Raw genomic sequence first — 27,275 nt, 5'->3', positions numbered from 1 at the left:
TAGCAATTCTCTTTTTGACTTTTTCGCCATACGCTGCCGCTGTCGCTGCCTCTGCTGCTATTGTTGTTGTTGTTGTTGTTGTTGTTGTCATGGTCTTTAATTTCCCTTTGCTTGCCATTTTTACTGTTGCGGCTTTGCGCGTCGCCGTTCGACTTTGCGCCCTGCCCAGCCCCCCCCCGTGCCATTCCCCCCGCCCACAACAGCACAACAGCAGGTCATTAAAATAACTTTGTTGCCCTGTCCTTCCTGTGTTCATTTCGCCTTGCTCTGCATTTTTATAGCCGTTGTCTGCGTCTGCGTCTTTCCACGTCTTCGCCCTTCACTGAAATGATTCTTTTTGCGTCGTCGTCGTCGTCGTCGTCGTCGTCGTCGTCGTTATCGTTGTTGTTGTTTTTGTTTGCTTTGTCTTTCTTGTTTTACTTTTTGTTTTTTTTTATTTTTGCTTTTGCTTGTAGCTATGTATTTGTTGTAGCCGGCATTTAAGCCGGCGCACAATTTTAGGCAAATTACTGCGTTGGCTCAGCGTGGTCTTGGCTTTTGCTTTGTCATACAAAGTTGCCGATGCTGCCCCGCCTCTGCTTCCTAGGCCACAATCAACCACAATCAGGCAGCCCATCTGTAAGCGTGCGTGCGTGTGTGTGGGGTGCATGGCACAAAACGAAAATGGCAAAACAAGGTCAAGTGTAGGGAGCAAAGTTTGTTTGAGAGCACACACACACGTACACACATACATACATATGTACATATGTATGTACATTTATGCACACACGCACATACATACATGTGAATACTGACTGTAAATAAAAAACGAAAGCTTCTACTCACATAACTTTTTCATTAAGCTCAGTTGTTGCATTTGTTTAAACAAAAATGTTGTCAGGCTGCTGTCGTGGACGTTGACGTTGACGTCGGCGTCCACGTCCACGTCGCCGTCGCTGCCCGCGACTGAGTCACGCTCAACAGGCGGCGCAGCAGCATTTTGAGGTTAACTTTTTGTCATATTGACGACAAAATAATTTGCACAAAGGTGTGAAGTTTTTGGAAGAGCTGAACTTGACGTATGTATGGCGAAACCCAACGAGGCCGATATCAACGACACCTGTGGCTGCAAATGCGACCCAACACACACGCACATGCACACGCACACGCACACGCGCACGCACACAGAGAGCAGAAGAAGAAGAAGGAGGAGAAAAAGCAATAATAAAATCGACAACAGCAACCAAAACAACCCTAGCAGAGATTTGCTGGCAATTTGCAGGCCTATGCAGCAATGCTGGCATCGACGTCAGCGCCCCAAAAGGGGGTTGAGCAGCTCTCGCCCTTTACCCCACACACACCCTGTATTGAGCCACACATGTGTGACGTATGCGCTGCCCGAAAATCATGGAATCAAATCGGCAGCTGAAAGTGTAACCAAAATATAATCACACAAAAGCAAAAGCTACATAGAAACATACATGCATGTGTATGTGTGCGTGCGTGTGTGCGCGTGTGTGTGAGTATGTATGTATGTGTCTGTTTGTGTGTGCATTTGTATACAAATTATATATCAACGCACACGTATGTACATACATATACACAAAGAGCAACAACAACGTCGCAAAACGAAAAAGAAACCTAAATAAAAAATTAAATGGAAATTTCTGATATAAAACACACGCACACAAGCACACACGCGACACACATACATATGCATACATACATACATATATTGCCAGTCAACCAAACGTGAACATGAACATAGCTCAAAAGCAAAATGAAGTTTGGCAACGTTGAGTTTGTTCAGGCAGCATAACAAAGCACTGTGCTGCTGCTGCCGCTGCTGCGCTGCCAGCGGCAAAACGTAACGAGGCTCCGGCTGCGACGCACAGTGGTTTACACTCGCATCCCATTTAACTGAACATAGAAAATTCAATATAATATATTTATTTCGTCTCTATAAAAAAAGCATGTTGATTGCATACATATGTTAATGAGATTTAATTAATTATTTCGAAATTTTCATGTTTTTGAATGAAGCATTCTTTAAATTTCTTTTACCTAAAGGAGTCCACTGTGCGCTAACGGACACACAAACAAGCACTAAGCAAGTATGACGGTCGCCGCGACCGACGCGTCGAAGAGTGCGTCAGAGAGCGCAATGTAGTTTTTGCGCAGCGCACACAGCAACAGCAGAAAGAGTGAGGGAGTGAGAGAGACAGAGAGAGAGAGAGAGAGAGACAGAAAAAGAATGGGAACGGTAAGAAATAAGCTACCCAGTGGTGAATTGGCTGCGTCAGCAGGAATTATTGATATTTAGGGTGTTTCTTGGAAAAAAAAAACCATTTGCTGAGCTGATTATCTTCTTAACAACATGCTGAAAGAGAAACTATGAATAGCAAAGCTTACAGGTCGTTGTTTTTTTTCTTCTTTTTTTTGCTTTATTTTCCTTTTTTTAATCTCACTGAATTCTATTGAAGCTCCTACGCATGGCATGCGTGTGTCGCATTTCGCTGAAAAGCACTGAAAGACGTCAGTAATAACAGCTAATTAGCTGTGTTATTTTTAGTAAGTGGATTAGGGAAAGCTTTTATGCAATGAAAGCGTTTCTGTAGAAAAAAGACTCATTTATACTTTTTTTGTACAAATTGATGCAATACAATTTTTTTTTTAATTGCTTTTATTTTGTCACAATTTGTCAACGCTATTGTAAAACGGCTTAAAGCCGCGGCAAAGATACGCACCCACACACACACACAAGTGCGCTTACAAATGTACATACATATATGTAGGTGCATAAAATTAATTCATATGGAAAACAACGCACACACTCACAGCACACAGCTGAGCACAACGCAGTGCAAAATGCGCCAGCGGGTGGGTGGCTCTCAGAACTCGGCACGCAAAAAAATAATAAAAAAAAATATATGTATATACGTATATATGTATGTATACATTTTTTTTTCGCTACAATTTGACACACAAAGCAGCTGTCTGCACACAGACCCACACACACAGGCACAACAAACATACATTTGGAGAGCGCTCATGTATATATCACACGCTGTGTTGCCATAGATACATTTGTATGCGCATACATACATACTGTATGTATGTACGTAACCCATGGATACATAAGTATGTACGGCAGCGGGCTAAGGGGCGAGGCAGTGACAGCGCTCGGCCAGGCGGCAGTTATCTACTGCGCATTGTCTTGATGTTGTTTGCGTAGTTGTCTGTCTGCTTGAGTGTGTGTGTGTGTATGTGTGTGTGAGTGTGTGTGTGAGTGTATGTGCACAAGAAGATGAAGCAGAAATGTAAGAGGAAGAGACACAGCGCAAGCAGCAACAGAATACCGAATAACTAGCGCAGACGCTTATAGTCAGGGTAGCGGGCGGGCAGGCGGTTGGTCGTTCGGTCGGTCGTGCGGTCTGTCGGTCGGTCGGTCGACGAGCCGAGCCAGGCACACAAATCAACATGACACGACCAACGGCAACAACAACTACGGCAGCAGCAGCAGCAGCAACAACAACAACAGAAGCAACTGAAAAACCGGCACATTCAACTTCAACGCACACAGTCACAGACAGTGGCAGACGTGTAGACGAACAGACAGACATACACTCACACGCATAAGAGAGACAGAGAGACGGAGAGACAAAGCGACAGACGAACGGCCAGACCGACTGACTGATGAGTGCGCCGCAGTTTGCCAACAGAGATATGGGCGAGAGCGAGACAGCGCACGCTGATGAACAAGAGCGCAAATCACTGGGCTGGTTGCGGGAAGGGGGTGGGAAGGGGGGGGGGGGAGACCATGCGAACGAACGCGTCAGCCAGTCGAAATAAATAAAGCAAAAGGCTGGCAGGCAGGCAACAACGACAACAACAACAACAACGGCAACAACAACAACGGCAAACAGCAACGCAAATAAAACGAGTAACGCAAAAATAAAAATAACAAGAATATGTAATAATAAAAAGCAAAATAAAATGAAAGCACACGAAACAAGCGTACAGAGAATGAGAATGGCTCGCGAATTTTTATGCACAGCCAAACACACAACAAGCATGCATGTGTGTGTGTGTGTGTGTGTGTGTGTATGCGTGCGGCAAGAGTTGGCTAAGTGCAAACGGTTTTGCACGGGCAGCAGCGGGGGCGTTGGCATGCTCTTCGCCAGGGCAGCGACTGCAGCTTAAGACAGCGCCTGCAGCCGTTGCCAAAGCTGAAGCTGTGCCCCGCTCGGAATCAGCATGCCAGGCGAAATCAATGGTAGAAAGGGGTCGGATGACAGAAGGATGGAAGGGGGTAGTTGTAGGAAGGTGGGCGGGGAGGGGGGGTTTTGGCTTTTTCGACCTAGCCAAGGCAAATGTTGTATGGATTGGGTGCGGACTTACTCTATATGTAGTACAAAATGGGTTGCAAACGTATGTATGTATGTATGTATGTATGTATGCATGTATGCAAATGCATGTGTTTAAGTATATACGTATGTATGTGCTTATGTGCATATGTATGCATGCATGCAGTGTAGGTAGTATGTGCGTACATTCAAGCATATGCATGCATGTATGTACATACATACATATGTATGTATTAAGTGCAGCTATTTACGTATATGTATGTATACAGTGAAAGCTCTACTAACGGACAACTGGATGGATGTATGTATGTGTGTGGCCGACTAAGGGAGATGTCCGCCTAATAAAGCATGCCAGCATATGTTTTACATACATATGTATGTATGTATGTACATTTGTATGTATGTTATTTTTATTCCCAATCTTTCCTTACTTTTTCGAATAAATTTCTGGCGCAGTTCAAACGAAGACACACCATTTTTTTCGCCTAACGCTTCTTCTATCTATCCCTTGAAATGTAACTGTAAAATACTATAACTTATCGATTAGTCCATTAATCGATAAGTTCGCCTAATATTTTTGGTAATATTTCTATATTTTTAAGTATTTATTCTTCTCAGATTTTATATTTAAAGTTAAATAATGATATGTATATTCAAAATAAATAGAGGAAATTATAGCGCATACCGTTTATGGACTTCATTAATTAACAGTTTGATGAGTCATTTGCCGCGAAACTGTATTCTTTCTGGGAAATCCAATGCAAATTAAAAGTGTCAAGCAAAAGATACAACAACAACAAAATATCTTAAAAAATAGAAGAAAAAAAAATGGTTAATGAAATGTAAACTGAATTGACGTACATATGTTAATTCTGTAATAATTAGTAGAATATTTAGTGTAATAAAATAAAGTGTATTTAATCTGGAAGATTTGTATTGCTGCAAGTTGATGGATTTCAGAAATTCTTAATACACAGGTCGATAAATGACTGCCGACTAAAAAACATAGTTATTATATTAAAAAACATTATATGATATACGTATAAAAAAATCGTTAAGCTATAATACATATGTACATATGTATGTACATACATATATATATTTTCTGTATTCCAAACACATTGCTGTATTCTATATAGAGATGAATATGGACTTGATATTCTCAAAATCATATTTACATCGTCTTTCATTGTCTTAAGACATTCAAGAACCCTTAAATCCTTTTTTTTATGCTGAAGTTTAGCCTATTACAAAAAACGTGTGAAATTTGCACTTACATATTCATGTGTTAGTCAGTGCAAATGCTAGTCAAAAAGTTCGCACAGCTGTTATTACTACTCGTAGCTATACAAATATGTACACATGTATGTATGTACATATGTATGTGTGTATGTACACACATATGTAGATAGGTATTTACAAAAGGTTTATTGACTATCTAATTAGCTATGAAATCTTTTATGGCTGAGCACAAGTTCTAGAAACATTCGTGAAATCTCTGTGGAAAGCCCGCCAATCCAGTTGCAAGCTCTGATAGTGCGACTGTTATCTATCTATTAGAAATGTACATACATACGTATATATGTACATGCATACATACATACATACCTGCATCTATCGAGCACATGTGTACATACATATGTATAGATTTGTTCATATATATGTACATACATACATACATATGTATGTGTATTGTCTGTGGGAAACCTTTCAACAGTCTCTGTAGAATTGTAATCAAGCTCAAGAGCTATTCGTAGACCTTTACTATAACCTCGGTAGTTGTTCGACATTGACCGATATCGATCGGTTCCCAGAGCGCATTACGGCACACACACACACACACACACATACAGACGCCCGCACGCACGTACATATGTATTTGAGCAGCTGTTCAGTTAACCGCTATATAGACTATTCTATCCGGATCGGTGTTTTTTTTATTCATTTTATCTCTCTCTCTCTCTCTCTTTTTCTCTCTGTCAATTCATTTCGCGCGCTATTGCTAATTTTTGTTTTGTTAATGTGTTTTTATTGAAGTTTTTTATTATCGGCAGATCGCGCGCGCTGCGCTTATCACAAAATGTCCGCGTCCAAAGACCAGCCCCGGCATACCCCACACCCCACACCCAACAGCCATACGAGAGCGATTCCACTGGCTGTCGTCCATTAACATGCGACCGATCGTCGCCAGCAGTCGTAGCAATTCACAGTTAAGTCAGTTGTCATACATTCATACATACATACATATATGTTCATACATACATATGCGCGCATACCCGCACACACACGTTCGTGCATGCATGTGTGTAGAAGGAAAGAAGAAAACAAAACCTAACCTGAATTTATGGCTGGTGGGTGACATTGTGAATTGGCAAGCATGGACTTAGAACGAGTGTGTGAGCGAGATAACACTAAGGCGCGAAGCCGAATAAGCGCAAAAGTAGCGCAACTTGCGGTTACAATAAGAACAACAACAACAGCAGCAGCAGCAAGCAAGGAGAATGAGAACAACAACAACAACAAGCATAGCCGGCTATGCGCGCGTAATCGACGCCGCCGTCGCGTCGGCCGCGGCTTCATCATCGCTGCCTCTCTGCCTGTGTGAGTGTGTGTTTGCCTGCTGTTATGCCCCCGCTCGCTGTGCCAACAAAAGTGAACTGCTTTGCCCCCGCACTGCTTGCGCTTGGCCGACGCAACGAGCGATCGTGTTTGGGGCCCCCACCGCGACGCGTCTTGTATTACGTGTTGGCTTTTTGCATGTTGTTGTCGTCTTGGCTTTATTTGTGCATGCTTCGTTCGCTGCTTAAGCCAACTCAATCAAGTCAAACAGTCGCCCCGTGCCCGTACGCTGCCCATACATATGCCGTCGCTGGCACAGCTTGCGGCCACTGGCACCCAGCAACAGGCCAAGCAAGTTGATGATCGCTGAAAACCGGTTTTCCTCTTACTGGCTTGCATATTTTTAGCAACAAGTTGAAGTCTCGGTCTGAAATTGCGGCAGCTGAAGAGGCAGAAGAAGGCGCACAGCAAAAGCGACAGAACACACACACACACGCTTACACACGCACACAATGATAATGAAAACGTGTGCAGAGATCGACAAAGAGGCGGCGGCATTTGCTTGTAACAAAATTGTTTTATGCTTTGGCAAACGATCCGCGCCAAAAGCACCGCCATTTGCCCCCCACTCTCCCCCCAACTCTCCTGCCGATTGGTCGCGACCAGCGGACAGTCGGGCAGACGGAAACGACAGCGACCGCAAACATAGCCGCGTCATCGTCTCTGTCGCTGTCTCTGTCGCCGCTGCCGCAGACGTTGACGTCGGCGTCGGCGTCGCCGCAATACAATTGCCGGGCATTGTTGTCGTTGGGCGACCCCACGGCCCAAGCCCCTCTGAGCCGCTGCGCAATGCAAAGCAAAGACGACGACAACGTTATTTTTCTATACACTTTCTTTCTTCACGAGCTTTATGATTTTCTGACAGGGTTGAACTTGACGCTAAAGTCTTATATGTATACATATGTACATGTATGTATATGTATGTATATGCACATGTTGGGTTGGTGTGTTTATGTGCATGTGTTTTTAACAGTTAATTTGCATTGGAGGTTAATTCAACATTTATGAATATTTAATAATAATTATATATATTTTAAATTCAACGATTTATGTAGAGGAAATTAATAGAAAACAATAAAAAGTAATCCTTTGTGATGTGATGTATACACGTAACCTTGAAAATATAGATAAAATAAATAACTAAAACGAAATTCATATTCTGGATTACCTGAAATAGGAGCATAATTTTCATGTGTTTTACAATTCAAAATATCAAATTCTAGATAATGCTAATTTTTGGAGATAATAATTTCCAAAAGTCTAATGTCTAGGCTTTGGTATTGAACAACTTGATGTTGGGGGTATTAACATTATGTCTATGCTCTTTTGAGGGTATTATATGGCTTGAAAAACTGGATCTATATGATATATTCGTATATCGATGATTTACTATGGTTATTTTAAATTGAAAAATCAGTAGAAACAAAATATTTACCAAAACAACAAGCCCGAAACGTAAAAAGTTCAATTTATTTGACTTAACTTTGCTTAAATCAATATCAAAGAGATACAAAAAAAACACATTAAAAAAAAGTGAAGCGCGTGTTGAAAATCAAGATCAAAATATGTACACATGTGCGTGATATAAAATTTGATAATATAATAATGTATGTATATGTATATTTGCATGTACATTATATTAACACTATGTTAAACAATGAACGCTGAGGCATTAATTAAAATTTTGCCACTCCTAAAATGGGGGGTTATTTTTTTATTAACGGTAATTTCCACATGTATAACCAATATGGCACTGGCCCGTACAAATATACATATGTATGTATGTGTGTAGGGCATTCGAAAGTCGACTATGCATTACAGTTTTCTATTCATTTCTTGTTTTCTTACATTTTGTTACATTTGCCTTGCCATTCATATTTTGTTTATTGTCGTTACCGTCTCCGACTGCTTAGCGTGCGCCACCCCCCCCCCCCCCCCACATCGGGCCCGCAGCGCTCTCTTTCACACCAACGGCCGTTTGTGGAGTGTTAGCTGCCCGCGACCGCATAAGCTGCACCGTGGGCCAAACACAATGGCACTTTGACCCTGACTTTTAATATGTGCGCTTTGTCGCTGGGGATTCTCGTCTTCATCTTCGTCTGCTGCTTCTTGCTCTCTTCACACTCGACACACACACACACACGCATTAGCGCCCCGCTCCGCCGCGCCGGTCCACGTGCTAAATTATTGTTATTATTATGAATGTGTTTGTTGCTAAAGTATGATTAATTGGCTGCAGGTTGTGCGGGGCGCACTTCAACACATTTTAACAACCATCCGACCCCCCTCCTCCTGCTCCTCCTTCTGCTCATCTTTCGCAGTATGCCCATACCCTTCCCCTCCCTCCGCCAACAATGGACAGCTAATTTGCCTTGGCAACGCTGGCAACTCTTCTTCCACTTGGCACAATCTCCGATTTCATCTTCAGTTACCCAGCCTCGAGTATCCGACTCTCTTATCACTGTTTAGTCTGCTGCACTTGACAGGCTAGGAGGAGGGATCGGGAGGGGGCGGGGGGCGGTGGTGAAAGAGCTCAGCTGTCGCTTTCACGGAATGCACAACCTACGCAGCACAGTTGCCATGGCATTGGCTCAGTTGTGCGTCAATTGGTTGCAGAGGGGGCAGCGTTTCTAGGAAGGCGAGGCGGTTGGGGGTGGGCTTACGGCGCATTTAGCAGAGTCGCAAAAGCAGATAACAGAGAGAAAATAACGCTAACTAGATTGCAATTAGGAAATCTGAAGAGCAACCAATTTGCATGAGTATTCTCAGCGCATTTGCAGAGAGGGATTAAAGCAGCTTAAAAAATATATATGTATGTATATAATTAGTGAGGTTATGTTCTTGGAAGTTACTTTAGGGCTTTTGCTCCGTGTGATGATGCTTAATGTGGCAGAGGCCTTGAATGCAGTCTATGGGTAAGAGGCTTAACACTATGATTTAATCTGGATAGTGACTATAAAAGGCATCTAGTCAGGCTAAGTTGAGGTTTGCAGAGAGCTTTTTCACTAAAGCTAAAAGAAAAGATTTTTGTTAAAGAACTTTTCCTGCAAAACACTTTTTCAGGACATTTTCGTTCAGTGACTTTGATAATTGCTAATATCGTATAGATCTACATAGGTGTAAATTGGCAGAATATCGAATCTCTACAACTTGTTAGTTTAAACATTAGCTAAATGTTATAAAAGATCTTGTTTTAACAATAAATGTTCGAATAGCATTTGCCTTGTTTTGGCAATATTTTTAAATTCTTAAACATGCGATGCTTAAATTGTTGAAGAGTTTGTCATTAGAACTGGTTCACATTTCGAAATACAAGCAAAACCCCGTTTTAGTCTGTTCTTTTTTTTTTCTATGGAAAATCTTTCATCTTTGGAAGAACAGCACAAAGAACGCCCTCGAAGATTATACAATCCTATATAACTTGGCCCTTGAAAGTGCTTTTATAGAAAGGATTGTTTCTATAGTAGGAATATGGTATATATACAGTATACATATATGTATATAGTAGATGTGCTGATTGTAGAGCTTTTCTTAGAAAACAGAGAAGTTTTCCATAAAAAAAAACAATTTTTTAAACGATTCTTTCTTTAGCGCTATATGATATTGTTGATATCGTATAGCTCGAAAAACAAAACAGCTTTTTAAACAAGAACTCTTTGGCAGCTATATGCTATAGTGTTCCGAACCGACCAAATCTGATTTATATATATACAATACCTGCAACAAAAGCTCGGAGCCATGCAGAGCTTTAAGGTAAAAGCTTCAAATCTGGGCGACTTTTTGGCATAGCAACAGACAGAAGGACATGAACATGTCAATTCAGCTGTTGTGTGAAATATATACATATATATATATATATATTTATGTATATCCATATACCGTATGTGATCGGAGACAACTTGTACACATATTAAAATACATTTTTCGAAGACTATATGAATTTTTCAAATTAATTTGAGCGCAGCCCAAAAGCATGCTATGAAAGTGGCACACTAGCCAAGACACAAACCCCGCGCTTGACCGTTAAACAATTGAAAAAAGGCGCCTCAATTATTCTCACATAAAACTTTATTTGTGCGAACTAAACTAAACTAAAACATAACAGTTAAGAGAGCAAAGCGCATAGATGAGAGGAAAAAAAAAAATAGAAATGTTTTAAAAAAAGAAAAATATGCAAAAAAAAAATAAACAAATGTAAATAGAGTAAATGGCAAAATGTTCCTACTCAGACATTGCGCACGCCGCGCAGCTCCTTGTCGGCCTTCTTGAGGGTCACGAAATTGTTGAGCTGCTTGACGCGCAGCTTGGACCAGATCATGAAATTGCTCAGGCCCAATATGGTGGCCGCATGCAGTGCGGCTGCCTCCGGATAGAGGACGGTGGCACAGCCCAGGCCCGATGGCAAATTGAGGCTGGACCAGGCGTCCACCTGCATGTTATCGGACTTGACCGGCGGGCAGTTGATCACCGGATAGTTTGTGTTGCCGGATACAACCGGTCCCAAGCCATTCGAACGTCCGGCAACGGCCACAAAGATAAGATTCTGCATAATCGATTCATATTCACGGACAATGCGCAACGTCTCCTCCGGACCCTTGTGCGCCGAGGTGACGCGCAGCTCCACGTTGAGGCCCAGCGAACGGCAGCTGGTGGCGATCTTCTCGCTGTGCGATGTATCCGATGCGCTGCCCATGAGCACCACAATCAAATGATCCTTGCGCGGCACAATATCGGCCAGCTGCTCCGATACCCAGATAAAGTTGCGCTTAACCGTATCCAGATCGGTGCTCGTCACCGATGTCAAATTCCGATAGACCTGCTTGTCGACCATCAGACGCTTGTCGCCGGCCGGCCAGAGGCGCCACGAGTCCGAGTCTATGATATCGGCGAGCACAATATTGCCACCGGAGTCGACGCCAAATTCGACCTTCATGTCGATCAGGGCGCAGTTCTTTGTCTGCCACGCCCGCTCGAGGATCTCAAATACGAGCAGGGTTGTGCGTCGCATGATGTCCACCTCATCCTGACCTGCAAAGTGGGTTGCGTTTTTTAGTTAGTTCCAATTCGAATTGGTTAAGCGAATCTTGACTTACCAATCACCAGACCATTTAGCTCGAATTTGGCCGAAATGATCTGCTCCTCGCTCCACTGTGGATCGTGATTGGCGTCATCCTTGAAGAATGTCTCCTGCTTGGGCGGTGAGAATCTGTCAAGGGTGAGGATCATGATCGATTATTAGCGGGTGACATACTGAAACAGTTATCGATATGCGTGTTAGTCAGATTACATAGTTTTCGGAGTTGACATATCGATCGGTATTTGTAATCCGATCATTAGGCAATTTTCAGGGCTTAATTACTTTGACCTTTTCCTGTTTTGGGGAGGGGGAGAAGGTCCTTAAAAGTAGAACATTTGTAATCCGACACTTGACAATCTGTAGTATGTATATATACAATCTGACTATCATCTATCATCTAGCTCTTAAAATTGTTCATGAAAACCTGTCTAAAAATCGATTATTATCGATATTAGCAAATGCAAGATATATTTACATACATATATCTATATATATATATATTTGCTAATATCGATAATAATCGATTTCCACATATGTATTTATATATATATATCTTAGAAAATATATACTTAAAATGTCGAGTCTTAAGCTTTTGTAGTACTCGAGATCGATTAAGCTCGTTGTCCTGATCAAGAATATATATATAATATATGGTGAATGGGGTCGCAGCTGCTTTCTTTGGCCTGTTACATTCATTTGCATAGAAACAGTATACCCTTCATATCCATTTTTAAGGGTATACAAATAGCTGCATATCTCTCCAAAATGAGAACAGCTGAGAACAGATCTTTGGGTATTATTAATATGGGATTAATTTTATGATAGTTAGGATAATATAAATATAAAAACGTTGGTTAAATATTTAAAGATCGATCGCAACGAAATGGGTGCAAAAACAAGGTATTTGGTTGGGATATTGGGAAAAAAAATAGTATAAAAACAAGAACTTAAATCCAAAGCGATGCTTCCTATGCCAAATATATGATATAGTGAACCGAAACTGATGCTGTCTGCAATTGATAATAACCTCTACAAGGCTATCAAAAGATCGTCTATAATTGTGAGTATTATTTTAACCAGACAATGTGCGCGGCTAATCAGGGCAGCGGGGGCAACCGGGGGCAACCGGGGACGACCTCGATGCAGTGCATCAATCGTATCTCAATTTGTTTACCGCAGCTCTAGGGGTCACTGACGTCGGTTGCAATTGATAAGATGCAGTCGCCGTCGCATGCAAAATGCAAAGGTAGATAACCTAACGGATGTTACTGACCTGTAGCCCTCGGGCACGCCCACATTGCGCTTGAGAAAGGAGCCAGTTGCCAGACGTCGGGTTACCCACTCAATGGGTATCATTTGGCATTCGCGGGCAATGAAAGCCTTCGCGCCGCACTGCTTCACATAGGCGGTGCGCACGCCTACAGAGAACGAGAGAGAGAGAGAGAGGGAGAGTTAGTCTGAGTAGGCAAATATATGTATGTATGTATGTATGTATATCAGACTTACCGGCCTCGTTGAGCAGGCGAAACACCTGGCCATTGGTCGTATTGGAGATCTCCGCCTTGCCGGCCAAATCGTGCGCCTTGACGCCATCGCCGGCTGTGATGCGATCCTTGCTGAGCAGCAGGCAGAGGCCAGGATGTTCGGGCAGATTGTAGACCTGCTTTGTTTTGCCCTCGATGAGCACCTTGCCCAGCTTGTAGCCATCAACTGTAGGGGGGGGGGGGGGGCGGTCGGTTCAGTAATTGGCGCAGGAGGTGGGGTTTGCGGTGTGCACTTACTTGATGTTGTTGTGGTTGGCATTCTGGTCGAGTTGTGCTTGAAATTAAGCTTCAATTTCAATTTCAATTCGCTCACGTGTTGCGCGTTATGCTTTGTGCTTGTTATTCTTTTATTTTATTTACACTACAGTCGTCTACAGTCTGTGTCGAAGTCGAGCTCCAGGCCAACTGTGCGCCAACAGACGCGCTGCCAGCGACTTTATGTGCCTGCTTTGCACACATTGCTTATCTCAAATTACACGCACACCACACAACCAAAAGCACTCACACATGCACACAGTGACGCACTGCGAGTAGGCATAGCAACTGGCGATCGCCAACAGAGTTGCTGAGCGCGACTGAGAGAGTAAGCGAAAGAGCGCACTGTGAAAGCACACATAAGCAAAGAGTCGCATCATTATTAAGCGCTGCTTGTTACAGCTGCAAGTCAACATTTATGTACATACATATGTATTAGCCGAATACTGGTGGGAGCACTGTGCACTGTTATGTTAATTCACCCGTGTGAGCGTATGGCAAGAGTATTCAGAGTTCACCATGCGTAGTATCGCACGAAACGAATCCAATTAGACCGCCTGGCTGACAGTGTTACCATCTTTCTAGTATTTAAAGAGGTATTAACATATACTGCTAAATATAAATGATGGATCAAATGATTCACTTTCTTTTTCTTAAGGATGTCATTGTCTAAAATCTTGCTGCTGCTAGATTTGAGCTAAATGTGGATTACAATATTAAGTAATTGCCATTTTAAAGCGTTTCTTGCTGATTGTCAGTTTATTTTTCATTACGGCAGCTGTCCGTCATTTCGATTTTATTTCGTCCCAGAGATCAATCCAGATTATCAGCGTGTCATCATTTTCATTCTGCTTGGCAGTCCCATGTAAACAAAAATATTTTTGTTTTTTTTTTTCCTTGGCTTCACTCGACGACACGTTTTCCGCATGCCAAGCTTTTTGTCTGGGTAAGGCGGGGTGGGGGGACATAATCAGGGTTTCTCACCGGTTGCCAAGTGCCAACAGGCGGAAACACAGCTAAATTATTGGACAAGCAAAGGTTCTGCCAAGTTTCCTGCATACCTTGCAGCGTCTATTATAGTAAAAAATACTAAACAAATAAAATCAAATAGGTTTTTTTTTCCATTTTTGCTGTTGCTGTTGCATTGATAATCTTTAATTTAAGTCGCGCGCCAATGTTTTAAGCGGGTGTAACAACCAACTCAGAGTCGATTTAAATAATTCGATTTATTTCGTAAAGCTTGCACTTAATGCACACACCGCCGGTTCGTCAATTCGTTACAATACTGTACCAGAGCCCAATACAATTCGTTGGGTGGGTAAATGTTAAGTGTGCCATTCGTTAAGCGTGTAACATTCGTCAAGTCCATAAGAAAACAGTACATTTTGAGTATAACATAAGCTGTTATGTTATAAGCAGACCACTGCTAAGCATCAATTTTGTTACAATTTGTTGTTGTTTTTTTCCGTCGTCGCAGAGCTAGCACGTCGTTAACGGAAATTCTTGTCAACATTTTTCGCGCTCTACATTTCAACGGCGCCCGGTCGTCGTCGCCGTCGCTGCCAACATTGTCAACCGCAGCGGCGTCGCATCAAGACAAAAAAACGTAAACCCTCACTATTTAGATCAAAAGCAAGAACAAAAGAAATGAAAAAAGAACAGCTCGAGAAAAGATAAAACTAACGCACATAGAGACTAAGAATACGAAGAAAAGCCATGCTGCATGCTTTTCTTTGGGACTCTACAGTTGAACATAATTTAATGTGTTGTCGTCAGGCTCGCGCGCATTGTTGTTGTCTCCCGTTTGTCAATTGTATTATATTAATGTTACTTAAGTTAATTTTGAGTGTGCGTGTGTGAGAAGAGATTATGCTGGCCTGGCTGTTTATGTGTGCGTGCGTGCGTGTGTGTGTGTGTGTGTGTGTGTGTTGTCCCGGCTGCAAAGCTCAGCCGCTGCACAAAGAAGCTGCCGCAGCGACTGCAGCAACAACGAGGCCAAAACAAAAAGGAACTAATTGCAAAGCACGCACAAGAAAAAAGGGAGAAGGAAAGCAACGAAAACAACAATAATAAATGCAGACAAGCATTTTAATTGCAAATGTTGCACTTTTATCGTTTCATTTGTTTTGCTTATTATCCTTACCTCGTCTCTTTCCGCCCATGTGTGTGTGTGTGTGTGTGTGTGTCAATGCCTTTTGCTGCTGCTGCTGCGGCGGCTGATTTTTGTCTCCTTTGCAACCCTCACTTCGCATACGCGCTTGGCGGAACGACGCTAACATATTCGGCTTACAGTTATCCTGGGCATAACACACATGCACACAAGTAGACGCGTGTGTGTGCATATACATATGTCTGTAAGTTGTGAGCAGCATAAGATGCAAGTTTGGTGTTTTTTTTTTATTTATAATTTTACCTTGTGTTTTTTTTTTTTGGTGCTGTGTGTGCGTGTGTGTGTGTGTGGGTCAATGTCCTGCCGGCTTGCACACAAATAAAGGTCATAAATTCTTACAGCAGCCGCTGCTTTCGCCCTGTACACATGAGAGAGAGAGAGTACCGGATGCTCCCATAAATCATTTTAAAGTTATTGCACTCGTATACCCTGTAGCTGTTACAAGCGGGTAGATTAATTGCTTAAGTAAAATGTTCAAGTGTGAGCAATAGCCAGCAGTGCCTATATCTGGCCTTGTAGAGCATATAAGTACATACATACATACATATACATGTATAAACAGACATACATATGTACATACTATACATGCATACATCTTCATATACATATGTATGTATACCTTGATCACCCAAGTTTGGCCACATTTGCTCCCCTGATACCTGTTAATAGGGCTTACAACAGAAGTATACTGATGTCTGGCAGGTACAGTGGTTACTCGTAAATTGGAACGCTGCGCTTGCGTGTGTTATTCTTATTAGAAAAAAGTTCTCATTTTTTAAGCCATATTTATCTTTTATAAAGTAAGCTATATTTAAACAAATCCTAAAGTTCAAATTGTATGCAATATGTTTTTCTATTATTTGTTTTTTGAAGTGCTTAAAAATAGTAAAGAATCATTTTCGTAAATATATTCGTTTGCTTGTCAGCTCTTAAATCTGGCTTAGTTACCCGATATCATTTCGCCTGGCTACAGAGTATCTCTGGCTCAACCCACTATCAACTTGTCCATTTTCTACTTTTTTTCTCTTGTTTTTTGGTAAAATTTCTTACTGCATACTTGCGGGGGATCTTGCATAGTATTGCAGTTCTTCTCTTCTCAATTTGGTTTATATATCGATATTGAAAACCTGTATATAAGATCTTAATTAATTAATTAATTAACGTTATGCATATACATTCAAATATGTCTAGATATATGGGGTATATGTTTTGGTAACTGCTAGACCTCAAATATCCTATGTGCTAGCAGGCGAGGGAGAAAATTTCACGGAAGAATTCCTTAAAATAGCTTCAGATATTCCTAAAAGAATTCGAAACTCATTCGCTCAGAGTTCCATGATAAATATTGGAATACCCAAAGCTTCTGCTCTTGATGCTTTGGGAGTTGAGACGAGGTGGGAGAACATTACCCTAGGAATTCTGCAATATTCCTGGACAAAACTGGACAATATTTAAACCAAATATATTTGCCACTAAGATTACCAATATTCTCGAATATATGCCCGAAAATTGCACAAAAGAATTCCTTAATATATGTATGTAGCTCCAAATATACCTAAAAGAATTCGACAATCATTCGGGCCAAGGCTTATGCAGTTATTGATTTATTATTGTTTTTTGTTCTGCTTTATTAAGCACTTACCGTAATTAAGCGCATTTATTATGTGCTGTGTTAATCAGTGTACCGCGCAATTTTATCATATCATATTTAATTACATCCCATCATAAAAAGAAACCTCAATAATGTCGCCCACATAAAATACGAGCTCTTGACTTTTTTTCTTCTCTGTTTTGTTTTGCTCGGCAATTTAAATTGATTTTTTTTTTGTGTGTGAGTTATTGTTGTTGTTGCTGTTGCTGCTGCTGTTGCTGTTGCTGCTGCACTCGCCAAATAATCATGGTAATGCAGCAGGGCAAAGAATGCGCCGCAAAGCGCACGCAAAACCTTCCCTTCGGCTCGCTCGCTCTGTCACACGAACATTTGCATGCACACCTCTCGCTCCCACTCATTATCACACTTGCACAGTTACTCACACAGTGGTGTCCATTTAAATGGCACAACAATCAGAATGGAATATTGCTGAAAGAGCAATTAGGCTAGAGATGGGCGCGTGTCGTGCTGGCTAAACTGAATTGAATAATTATTAAATGCAATACATTTACCGATATTAATGAATACACAGTAAAATTTGTGAAACTTATTTTTAGAGTTTTAATGCCCAAGTATAATTTTTTTTGTTGTTTTTGATTTGCACACGTGAATATATATTTAGTTTTAGATAAAATGCAATAAATGAAAAATAAGCATTAATAAATTTGGTATTTGAAAATATGTAAAAATGAACAGGTGGCCAGCCCGAAGGTAGAAAGCTGGTTCAAACTTATATAACAATTATATACATATATATTTTTTGTATTTGCAGCTCTGGTTTTTCCATGAGAAAACTACTGCATAAATAATATCACAACATATCGGTGGCTAAAAATTCGACACGCGCTCATCTCTAACGGTAACGGTTTTCAGCTCCCCATTATAATTGGAACTTACTTTCGCCTCATTGCAGCTAGGATCATAACAGAAAAGACTGCACCGCTCTGCCTTAAGCCTCGCCGCGGAATACGTACGGGACCGAGACGGAGACGGCGACTGCAGCAGACAGAAGAGAGAGAGTGCGAGAGATCCAGAGAGAAAATCACAGACAGGCTATAGACATACATACACACACACTCACAATGAGCTCTTATCTGGAACTTTTTGGATTGTTTGTGGTACTGATGCTGCCCTTTCTGTACGAGACGAATCACATATTCCGATATTATTTCAAGTTTTTAATCTATTATGGAATCGTCTCGTTTAACGCGATCATTCTGATACCGGCGTTTCTCACGCGGCCCTGCGATGTGCGCAATTTACTGTGAGTATGAAAACAAAAAGAAAAAGCAAAAAAATGAAAAATATTGACTCAATGTTCGATACACCGAAGATGAAATACTCTTCTGTAATTATGGCTTACGGCTATGCAGAAATTTGAGCGGAATTGTAAGGCTCGTGATTGGGAAGTCTGGTGTAGATATCTTAGATCGATTTTACATATAGTGCTATATAATTAAAGTAGTTAAAAAGATTTGGCAGAGCCCGTTAATGGCAGGTTTGATTTAAATATCTTGACAAACAAAAAAGTTGCTCATCGTTCCGATTGAAGCTATATGATATAGTGGTTAAATTTCGATAGGATTTTGTAGAACATACCCTGCTAAATGCCGCGTTTGGTTGAGATATCTTGATAAACAAAAACAAGAAGTTATTTTTCCACTGGTCGTTTCTATGGCAGCTATTTGAAAAAGTGATAGGGATTTTGTTGATAGATATATAATAGATGATGATATAGTGACAGGATTTTGCTGATAGGATTTTGCATATATGTGGGGAGCGTAGTGGAACTCATAAATGCCGAGTTTGGAACAGATATCTTGGAAAATAAGAGAGTTTCTCTTACAAGAACTTAGTATCGATATAGATATAGTGGCCCGATATTGATAGGCTCGTCCAATATATGTGAGGACCATAGTTAAACTATTAAATTTTTGGTCCTGATATCTTAAATAAAAAAAGAGTTTATTGCAAGAACTTAACTTTTGGCCGATTGTTCCTATGACAGCTATATAGTATGTTATGTATATAAATAGTGGTCCTTTAGGATCTTGCATATATGTAAGGGGCATAGGGATTTGCATAAGCCAAAAAGTTGTTCAGACAGGAACTAAATTCTTGTGGCAGCTATATGATATGGTATTCCGATTTTGATAGGATCTTGCACATATGTATGTGAGGATCATAGTTAAACTAATAAATGTTTGGTGCAGATATTTTGAAAAATAAAAGAGTTCCTATGTAAGTTAAACGATATAATGGCCCGATATTGATAGAACCTTCCGATGAGGAGCATAAACCAAAAAGTTGTTCATATAAGAAATACATTTTGAATAGTTATATGTAGTACTTCGATCTGGACTTGCTTTCATTAAGGCCAGCTGGATATGCAATGCACATAACCCATTGCAAAATGAAAGTGCACTCGGCAAGGGTATATTCAAATTGAATGCAGAATAAGCGATTAGCTTATGGCCAGCTCAATTGCCCTGGGAAGTTGATTGTCTGCAGCCCGTTTGTCGTTTGTCGTTTATTATGCATTCAGAAATCGATAGACTGTCGTTTATTGCTCTATTAGATTGCCGATTTGTTGACACACACGTTGGCCAATTTAAATCGACGCCGTGCTACTAACGGAATCATTAGATAATTCAATTGCAGCCACTCTGCCTTAATGTCCACTCACGCCGATTGCTTGGCTTTTATATATATGTACATACATATATTCCGGAAATTTGAGCTCGATAAATCTTTACTTTGATTACGTGCCTTACCTGTCATCTTGACCTTGAGTCGAGCAATTCGGATGGGCTTGATTCTGGACTGGGTCTCATTAGTTGCCCAGTTCTAGCAATTAGTAGACAGTCGTCTGTTTCTTTCTTGTTAATTATTTGTCGAATAGCACAAGAGTTAATGATGTCAAGGGTTAAGGGCCCCACAACTTTTCGTTGGGCCTTCAACATTTTTGTTGCGCCCTCCAAAGTCTGCCTACTTAATAATATTTTCCAGCTCATAACAATTATCATTCCCATTAGATTATATTAACTATTTCGGTTCTCTAAAAGATTGTAGAGTCTAATGAGCTGGCATTTTACGGGAATTACTTTAGCCACATCTTTTTGAGGAGTCTTACAGTTTACTAACTCGTTTTAATTGATTGCTTTCCCCCAAATATGGGGAGAAATAAAGTGTTAGGAGCTCAAACTCTTTCTTTTTAGGTGCTTAAAACTATATCGTTAGGTTAACTTTCCTCCAAACATGTGGAGGATGTGTTAGAATCTTAAACTCGTTCTTTCTAAAACTATCTCCTTAAAACTATCTCCTTGGGCTTACTTTCTTCCGAATGTGAGAAGAATCTCAAACTCTAAAAGTTTTGCAATATTTTTGAATAGTAAACAACTTTTGTACTAACTTTTGTCAACTGTTCTTGGTTCAACTAATCCGACATAAGGTTTGCCTTGTGGTATATAAAATATTTGCTCAGTTTGGGCTCAAATCGCTGCGGTTCATAACTGGTTTTGCAGCCCTGGTAAACATATACATATATAGATAGCAGGGCTGCAAATCTAAAACAATTTGTTGCTGGTTCAATTCACGATTAGAACCAGCCGCCTGCAGTCTTTAAGTAACGGCGGCTACTGATAAAAAAAATATAAATAAAATTGCGGGTTTGAACCAATTTGCGGCTCAAACCCGTTCTGCAGCCATGCTCAATTGGCACTCAGACCTTCTCGTGTTTTCCTCTATTTGTTGTGACCTTTCAGTTTGGCTGGCTAAGTAACCATCAATATTTACGGGACTTTGAAAGCCAAGTGCAGCTGTGGGACACCTGCATTAGGTGACAGCGGCGTCGGCGTCGGCGTGGGCGTGGGCGTGGGCGTGGTCAGTGGCAAGGGAGTTAAATATTCTATTTGTTGTACCGACATTTGTTTGGGCCCCAACTGTGTGAAGGACAACGCATGTTGTCGCCGACAGCAGGGCGGGCGGTGCGAACGGTGCGAGCGGTGCAATTGACACGTGCCGACCCCCCTCACCCTCAGAGCGGTGCGCGGGGCTCTGTTTGCGGCGCACGCCAACGCCAACGGCAACGGCAACTGGCAACTGGCAATTTGGCGAGGTCGCCCGTGTTGCCCAGCGAGTGTTTATTTTTTGGGGAGGGAAGGGAGGGGGGCGGACGGAGGGGACTCTATATTTAATGACATTTCGTACAATTTTAATCATAACTGTTTTTAATGCATCAGCTGCAAATGGGCGTCAATCGATTGCCCAGCCGACACTCCAAGTATATACATATATATATATATATATATATATGTATATTTTTGATATAGCCATGCAATATTGTATGACATATTGGGGCCTGCCGTAACCCTCAGTCAGCCAAAAAAAAATTGGGTGCTCGCGCCGAAAGTCGAATGCCCAAATTCTGTTTTATTTTTTACATAATACACTTGCCGTCGGCTACCATAGCTATGTCACGCAATGTGTGACGCACTGTCCGTAGTTGGTTTCGGATACATATAGCATGCCATTCAAGTTTGAACCAGCTTCCTGCCTGCGGCTGGTGCCCTTTTCAGGTTTTCTGGTTCGAAATTTGGTTCAATATTTTGCAAACTTTAGCAAAAGAATTTAATTTTACATAGTACATATTTTTGTAGAGTAAAATAGAATCTTTACCCAGTCTTGGCATTTCGGAAACAAAGAGAAAGTACGGATATCTTCGGCACGCCGAAGATTTAATACCCTAGTTGACATTTTCCGTACGCTTTGGCAGCAAATGCTGAGGTTGAAGGAAATTATTTTGGAAAATAGAGTATTTCGTCATACATAAACTTTCGACTGATTCTTCCCATATAACAAGATTTGACAAGATTTGGCTTATATATAAGCAGAACAGTTTAATTAGTAAATAAATAGTAAAATTAAGGTATCTTGATTAACATATCAGTCTTCCATATATGTACTTAATTTAAGGCCGATCGTTCCTATGTCAGCTATATGTTATATTGGCACGATTTTGATAAGATTTTGCATATAAGTGTGTAGAGAGCATGGTGGAATTTAGAATTGTCGAGTTTGCTCAAGATATCTTCATAAATATACAAAGTTTCCCATACAGTAACTTAATTTGCGACCGATCTTTCCTATGACAGCTTTATGTTATGATATAGTGGTCCGATCCGGCCGTTTGAGATATGTATGTATATATACTGCCTGCCATATAAAGAGGGACCTATGCACAGTTTCAGACGGACTGATCTAGAATATATAAACTTTATGGGTTCGGAGATGTCTTCTTCTATGCGTTTCACATTTCATGACAACATTCTAATACCCTCTGCAAGGGTATACAAAATGCATGTCATTAATTTATTTATTTTATTGAATCTGTGTTCTAAGTTTTTGTATTTAAAAGTTATATATTTAATTCAACTGTAACTGTTTTGGCTTTAGGTTCGGTTAATGGTAAAAGAAATAAAAAAGAAATTCCAATTCCGAGTTCGAACCGTCAGGGTTCAAACCCGCTTTGCAGCCTTATTATGGATATACATAAATGATTGAGAATGTAAAGCAAACGAAGATAGGCATGAAACCATATATCGTAGCAAGGTCATAGGAATAATGGAAGAAAAATATAGTTTATAATCAAGGAACTTTTCTTTTTTGTCAACTTTACAATTGGGATTGCTTGGAATATCGATTTTTAACGCTGTTTATCATATAGTATATAGTTATATTCAGCTAAAATCGGTTGAGTCGAAAACATTTTTTAATTTTATCTACATATATTAAAATCTTCAATCCAAAGTTGGCCTTGAATGCTTTCAATACTTTTGCAATAAATATACTTCGCGCAACTTCCGCAGCTCGGAGCGCAGCTGGCATGTGTCTAGTAAGAGTATTTAAGCGTCGGCTAACTGTGCCTGGCCTTGCGCCCTTGTCCCATGTGGGCTTCAGTGCGCTTGCACAACAATTTGCAATTTGCATTGGTAATCAGAGTTGGCTGACAGCTTGTCTGCGGTATTTACAAAAAGGAAAAAATACAACAACAAATTATTATTATTTATATATTTTTTTTTTTTTTTTTTTGCAAAGCGTGCTTCGCATTTTAATTGGGGATTGACAACACGAGCGATCTATTGATGGAGCCGGCTGTGGTCTGGGTCACATCTCGTTAGATGGCAATAATTTTGAGCGGTGCGGTCGTCCAACCCATTCAGAATTCGACCTTGGTAGCTGCCGATCGCCGATCTTCTCGAGAACTTCTGCATTTGGTGTGCCAAAAAAAAAAAAAAAAATGTTTTTTCTGTTGTGTATCATTTGTGGGCGAAACTGAGAGGAAAATTAGTGTTAAGAATTTTTCTGTGACCTTTTTTTTGTGATTAGCGCGGCGATTTCTCATGTTTCTGTCGAGGAAATTACATTTTGTGTCAGTCTGGCAACGCCAATAGCTGGCCAATGGCGAGCTGGCACAGCCTTTGCCTTTCTTTACATAGGTATACACTTAATTTATTCTGCGTCAGCGTTGCCATTTTATTTATTTATATGTGTTAACTACTAAAACTTCTTTGACAGGCAAAACGAATGAGTTTCAAAATTGCCGTATGTCTAAATTATTACCATGTGGCAACACCAAATTTCATCAGGACGATCGAGTTAATAATGTATACACATATATCGAAAATACATATCAAGCTCCGTCTGGTGTTGCCAGAGCTGCAGCTGCATTGCAAGGTGGCATCGCTGTATTGCTTATGTGCTTGTCAAAATTTGACAATAAGATCGACATGTGCTCTTTTTTGCGTGTTAAATGGAATAAGTATCTGAATATTTAATCCTTTACTTTTTTGCTAAATGCTGCCATATATGAAAATAACTTTAAGGTGGCAACGCTGAAATGCTACTTTCGCGTCGAATAATCGAAGGGCTAAGCTGCTCGCATTTTTGATATTTTATGTGTGGCCAACAATATTTGGTGCTGCCATATAGGCATTTAACGACAAGGTGGCAACGCCGCAATGCTAGCTTTATATCAAATAATTGGAAGGATAAGCGGCTCGCATTTTTCCGCTTTTTCGAAAAAAATTGGTGCTGCCAGACATGCATTTAACGACAAGGTGGCAACGCTGTAATGCAATCAAATAGTCGACGGGATAAACGGCTAGTTGCTAATTTCCACTCGAGCAAAAGAAAGGATAAACTGTCGACAATATTTGATGTTGCCAGACATGCATTTAACGACAAGGTGGCAACGCCGTGACATTGAATAAATGCAAAAATTGTAAATCACACAGCCAGACGAGCTGACAGAAACATGAGCAAACCCTCCCACCTGTTTTGACAAGGTGTCAGAAAGTGCCTGTCAACTTATGACATGCACCTGGCAAATCGTTGCCACTCACCTTGCCACGTGCCATCCAATCCAAGTAAAGCTCAGCACATGACATGGTCTGTTCGTTGAACTTGGGCCTGCTGTGGCAAGTAGTTGCGGCATCTCTTCTGCTTGCAATCGGCACATTCGCATTTGATTTCATAGAGTGTGGCACGTTCGGGATGCAGTTGCTGCAGTTCGCGCTCCAGCCGCAGCTGCCTGGCGTTATCGAACGCGGTCATCTCATAGCACTTCTTGGGATCCGATGGCGCCCGGCGACGGCGCGTAAAGAGCTTCCTGCGATCGAGCACAATTTGGCGCTTCTTTAGCCACCAATTGAAGTCCGGCTCAATGAATCGCTTGTTCGACTTGAAGGTATCGTGACGGAGAAACTCATCGCGTTCCTTTAGCCATTCACGACCATATTCCCAGCCAATCAACTGACTCATCTGCGGACGTTCCGTTTTCCGTTCAAACGAGGCAACAAACAACTGGGGTCGCCGTTGTCCATCATCCGGAAAGATGCTGCTCTTGTTCGAACGCTTAATGGGCCTCGACCGCTCCCATGACGGAGTGGGCATCCTGTTGAATTGTCGTGCATATTGCAGGTGTATATATCGTTAACAGGTAGACGGAATATGTTTTTCTCGAGTTCTTTGGCCAGCCAGAAACCAAATTGGGAACCCAATATTAGACAGAGCTTTACTTACTTGACTACACGCCCACTTTGTTGTCACTGCATATTTTCTACACCGAATCCTGAAAGTGTTCGCTCATATTTCAAAAGCCGCTGTGATTGGGCGGACTTGAAAGGCTGGGTTTACAACGAACATTGAATACCCTTGCAGGCACATAAACAGCAAGGCTCGCTTCTTGTCTAATGTCTTGTCTAATGTAATTAATCGCAATCTAAATCCCTGCAGCTGGGCGAGCACCTGGTGTCATCGTGTCACGGCGTTAATTGGCCTGCGCTGGGAGCTGCGCGGCAAGGAGCATCTGGAGAAGGATCAGGCCTGCATCATTGTGGCCAACCATCAGAGTTCACTGGATGTGCTGGGTAAATATGCAAAAGATAGCCCGCAACAACTAATGGCAACTAATCGAAATCTTTTCAACCCTTTGCATGTTCAGGCATGTTCAACATCTGGCATGTGATGAACAAGTGCACGGTGGTGGCCAAACGGGAGCTGTTCTATGCCTGGCCATTCGGTTTGGCCGCCTGGCTGGCTGGGCTCATATTCATTGATCGTGTGCGCGGCGAGAAGGCGCGGGATACGCTAAATGCGGTTAATCGTCGGATTAAGAAGCAGCGCATCAAGCTATGGGTATTCCCGGAGGGTACACGCCGCAATACCGGCGAACTGCATCCGTTCAAAAAGGGCGCCTTTCACATGGCCATCGATCAGCAGATACCCATACTGCCGGTGGTCTTTAGCTCCTATTGTGCATTCCTCAATGATAAAAAGAAGATACTGAACGCTGGACGGATTGTGATTACCACACTGCCGCCGGTTAGCACCGAGGGACTCACCAAGGATGACATCGATCAATTAATGGAACGTGTGCGCGGCCAAATGTGCGAAACATTTAAGCTCACCTCCGCGGAAATGCTGCAACGCTATAAGCCACATAAATCCATATCGCCGTCGGTGGTCAATGGCGCCGAGGCAGTTGCCGCAGCCGTTGCCAATAGCTCCGGCTATGCGCAGCTGCATGTGGGCGCCGCCGCCGCCGCCTCCTCCTACGAGACGTACAAGAGCAGCGCCGGCAAGGCGACCATGCTGAAGACGCTATAGGCTTGCGATCTATAGCTCTCTCTCTCTCCCTATATATATATATATATATATATATATATATGGGTATATATAGGTTTCTATGGCAAACCCTAAACTTATGATGGCGCGACAATTGTCGACGATCGACACTTTTCTTTCCTTAAACAACACACATACCAAAAAGAAAACTATCAGAAAAAGTAGCCAAAAAAAAAAAAAGAAACAACTGAGCGCACTATGCAACATGTTTTTTGTTTTAGTTTTTGTTATTTGTTTAGTCAACTGTCTTGAATTTGTCTACGGAAAACAAATATGTCGAATTTTCTAAAAGACCAAGGCCTATGTATTTCACTTAATTTTTAATCAAGCTTTGATCTCTTGTATGTTTTTTTTTATAACATTTTTTTTAGCTTAAGCTCTTGTTGTCTATTTTACACGAACTGTCAATGCAATTGTCTGAAAGTAT

General features: G+C 41.3%; 3 protein-coding genes across 3 annotated transcripts; 1 reads left to right on the top strand and 2 right to left on the bottom strand.

The window, feature by feature from the left end:
* Window positions 1-11,015: 11,015 nt before the first annotated feature.
* Paics (PAICS bifunctional enzyme) lies at window positions 11,016-14,008 on the bottom strand. Its single transcript, XM_064698850.1, has 5 exons — window positions 13,824-14,008; window positions 13,549-13,752; window positions 13,316-13,460; window positions 12,059-12,171; window positions 11,016-11,993 (listed from the first exon to the last, which is right to left on the bottom strand). The coding sequence occupies exons 1-5, from the start codon at window positions 13,843-13,845 to the stop codon at window positions 11,191-11,193; spliced, it is 1,287 nt and encodes a 428-aa protein (XP_064554920.1). The 5' UTR covers window positions 13,846-14,008; the 3' UTR covers window positions 11,016-11,190.
* A 1,287-nt stretch (window positions 14,009-15,295) lies between these two features.
* Window positions 15,296-27,035, top strand: Agpat1 (1-Acylglycerol-3-phosphate O-acyltransferase 1). The gene is made up of 5 exons (XM_064698851.1): window positions 15,296-15,447; window positions 18,435-18,521; window positions 18,576-18,926; window positions 25,958-26,091; window positions 26,166-27,035. The coding sequence occupies exons 3-5, from the start codon at window positions 18,745-18,747 to the stop codon at window positions 26,828-26,830; spliced, it is 981 nt and encodes a 326-aa protein (XP_064554921.1). The 5' UTR covers window positions 15,296-15,447; window positions 18,435-18,521; window positions 18,576-18,744; the 3' UTR covers window positions 26,831-27,035.
* LOC135439956 (uncharacterized) lies at window positions 23,750-25,892 on the bottom strand. Its single transcript, XM_064698852.1, has 3 exons — window positions 25,745-25,892; window positions 25,066-25,616; window positions 23,750-23,995 (listed from the first exon to the last, which is right to left on the bottom strand). The coding sequence occupies exon 2, from the start codon at window positions 25,613-25,615 to the stop codon at window positions 25,097-25,099; it is 519 nt and encodes a 172-aa protein (XP_064554922.1). The 5' UTR covers window position 25,616; window positions 25,745-25,892; the 3' UTR covers window positions 23,750-23,995; window positions 25,066-25,096.
* Window positions 27,036-27,275: the final 240 nt, after the last annotated feature.

This window comes from Drosophila montana, unplaced genomic scaffold (genome assembly GCF_035044405.1).
Source record: "Drosophila montana isolate Dmon_TW-CO22-7 unplaced genomic scaffold, ASM3504440v1 contig_786_1, whole genome shotgun sequence".
NCBI classification, from domain to species: Eukaryota; Metazoa; Arthropoda; class Insecta; order Diptera; family Drosophilidae; genus Drosophila; species Drosophila montana.
This window is presented reverse-complemented; position numbering and strand designations above follow the sequence as displayed.

Excerpts from the sequence above, each read along its gene's own strand:
- Agpat1 (XM_064698851.1), top strand. The coding sequence starts at position 18,745 with ATGAGCTCTTATCTGGAACTTTTTGGATTGTTTGTGGTACTGATGCTG. Across the intron at positions 18,927-25,957 it reads TGCGATGTGCGCAATTTACT|CTGGGCGAGCACCTGGTGTC; the intron begins GTGAGTATGAAA and ends AAATCCCTGCAG. Across the intron at positions 26,092-26,165 it reads GAGTTCACTGGATGTGCTGG|GCATGTTCAACATCTGGCAT; the intron begins GTAAATATGCAA and ends TTGCATGTTCAG.
- Paics (XM_064698850.1), bottom strand. The coding sequence starts at position 13,845 with ATGCCAACCACAACAACATCAA. Across the intron at positions 13,753-13,823 it reads GCCAACCACAACAACATCAA|TTGATGGCTACAAGCTGGGC; the intron begins GTAAGTGCACAC and ends CCCCCCCTACAG. Across the intron at positions 13,461-13,548 it reads TCGCCTGCTCAACGAGGCCG|GCGTGCGCACCGCCTATGTG; the intron begins GTAAGTCTGATA and ends CGTTCTCTGTAG.
- LOC135439956 (XM_064698852.1), bottom strand. The coding sequence starts at position 25,615 with ATGCCCACTCCGTCATGGGAGCGGTCGAGGCCCATTAAGCGTTCGAAC.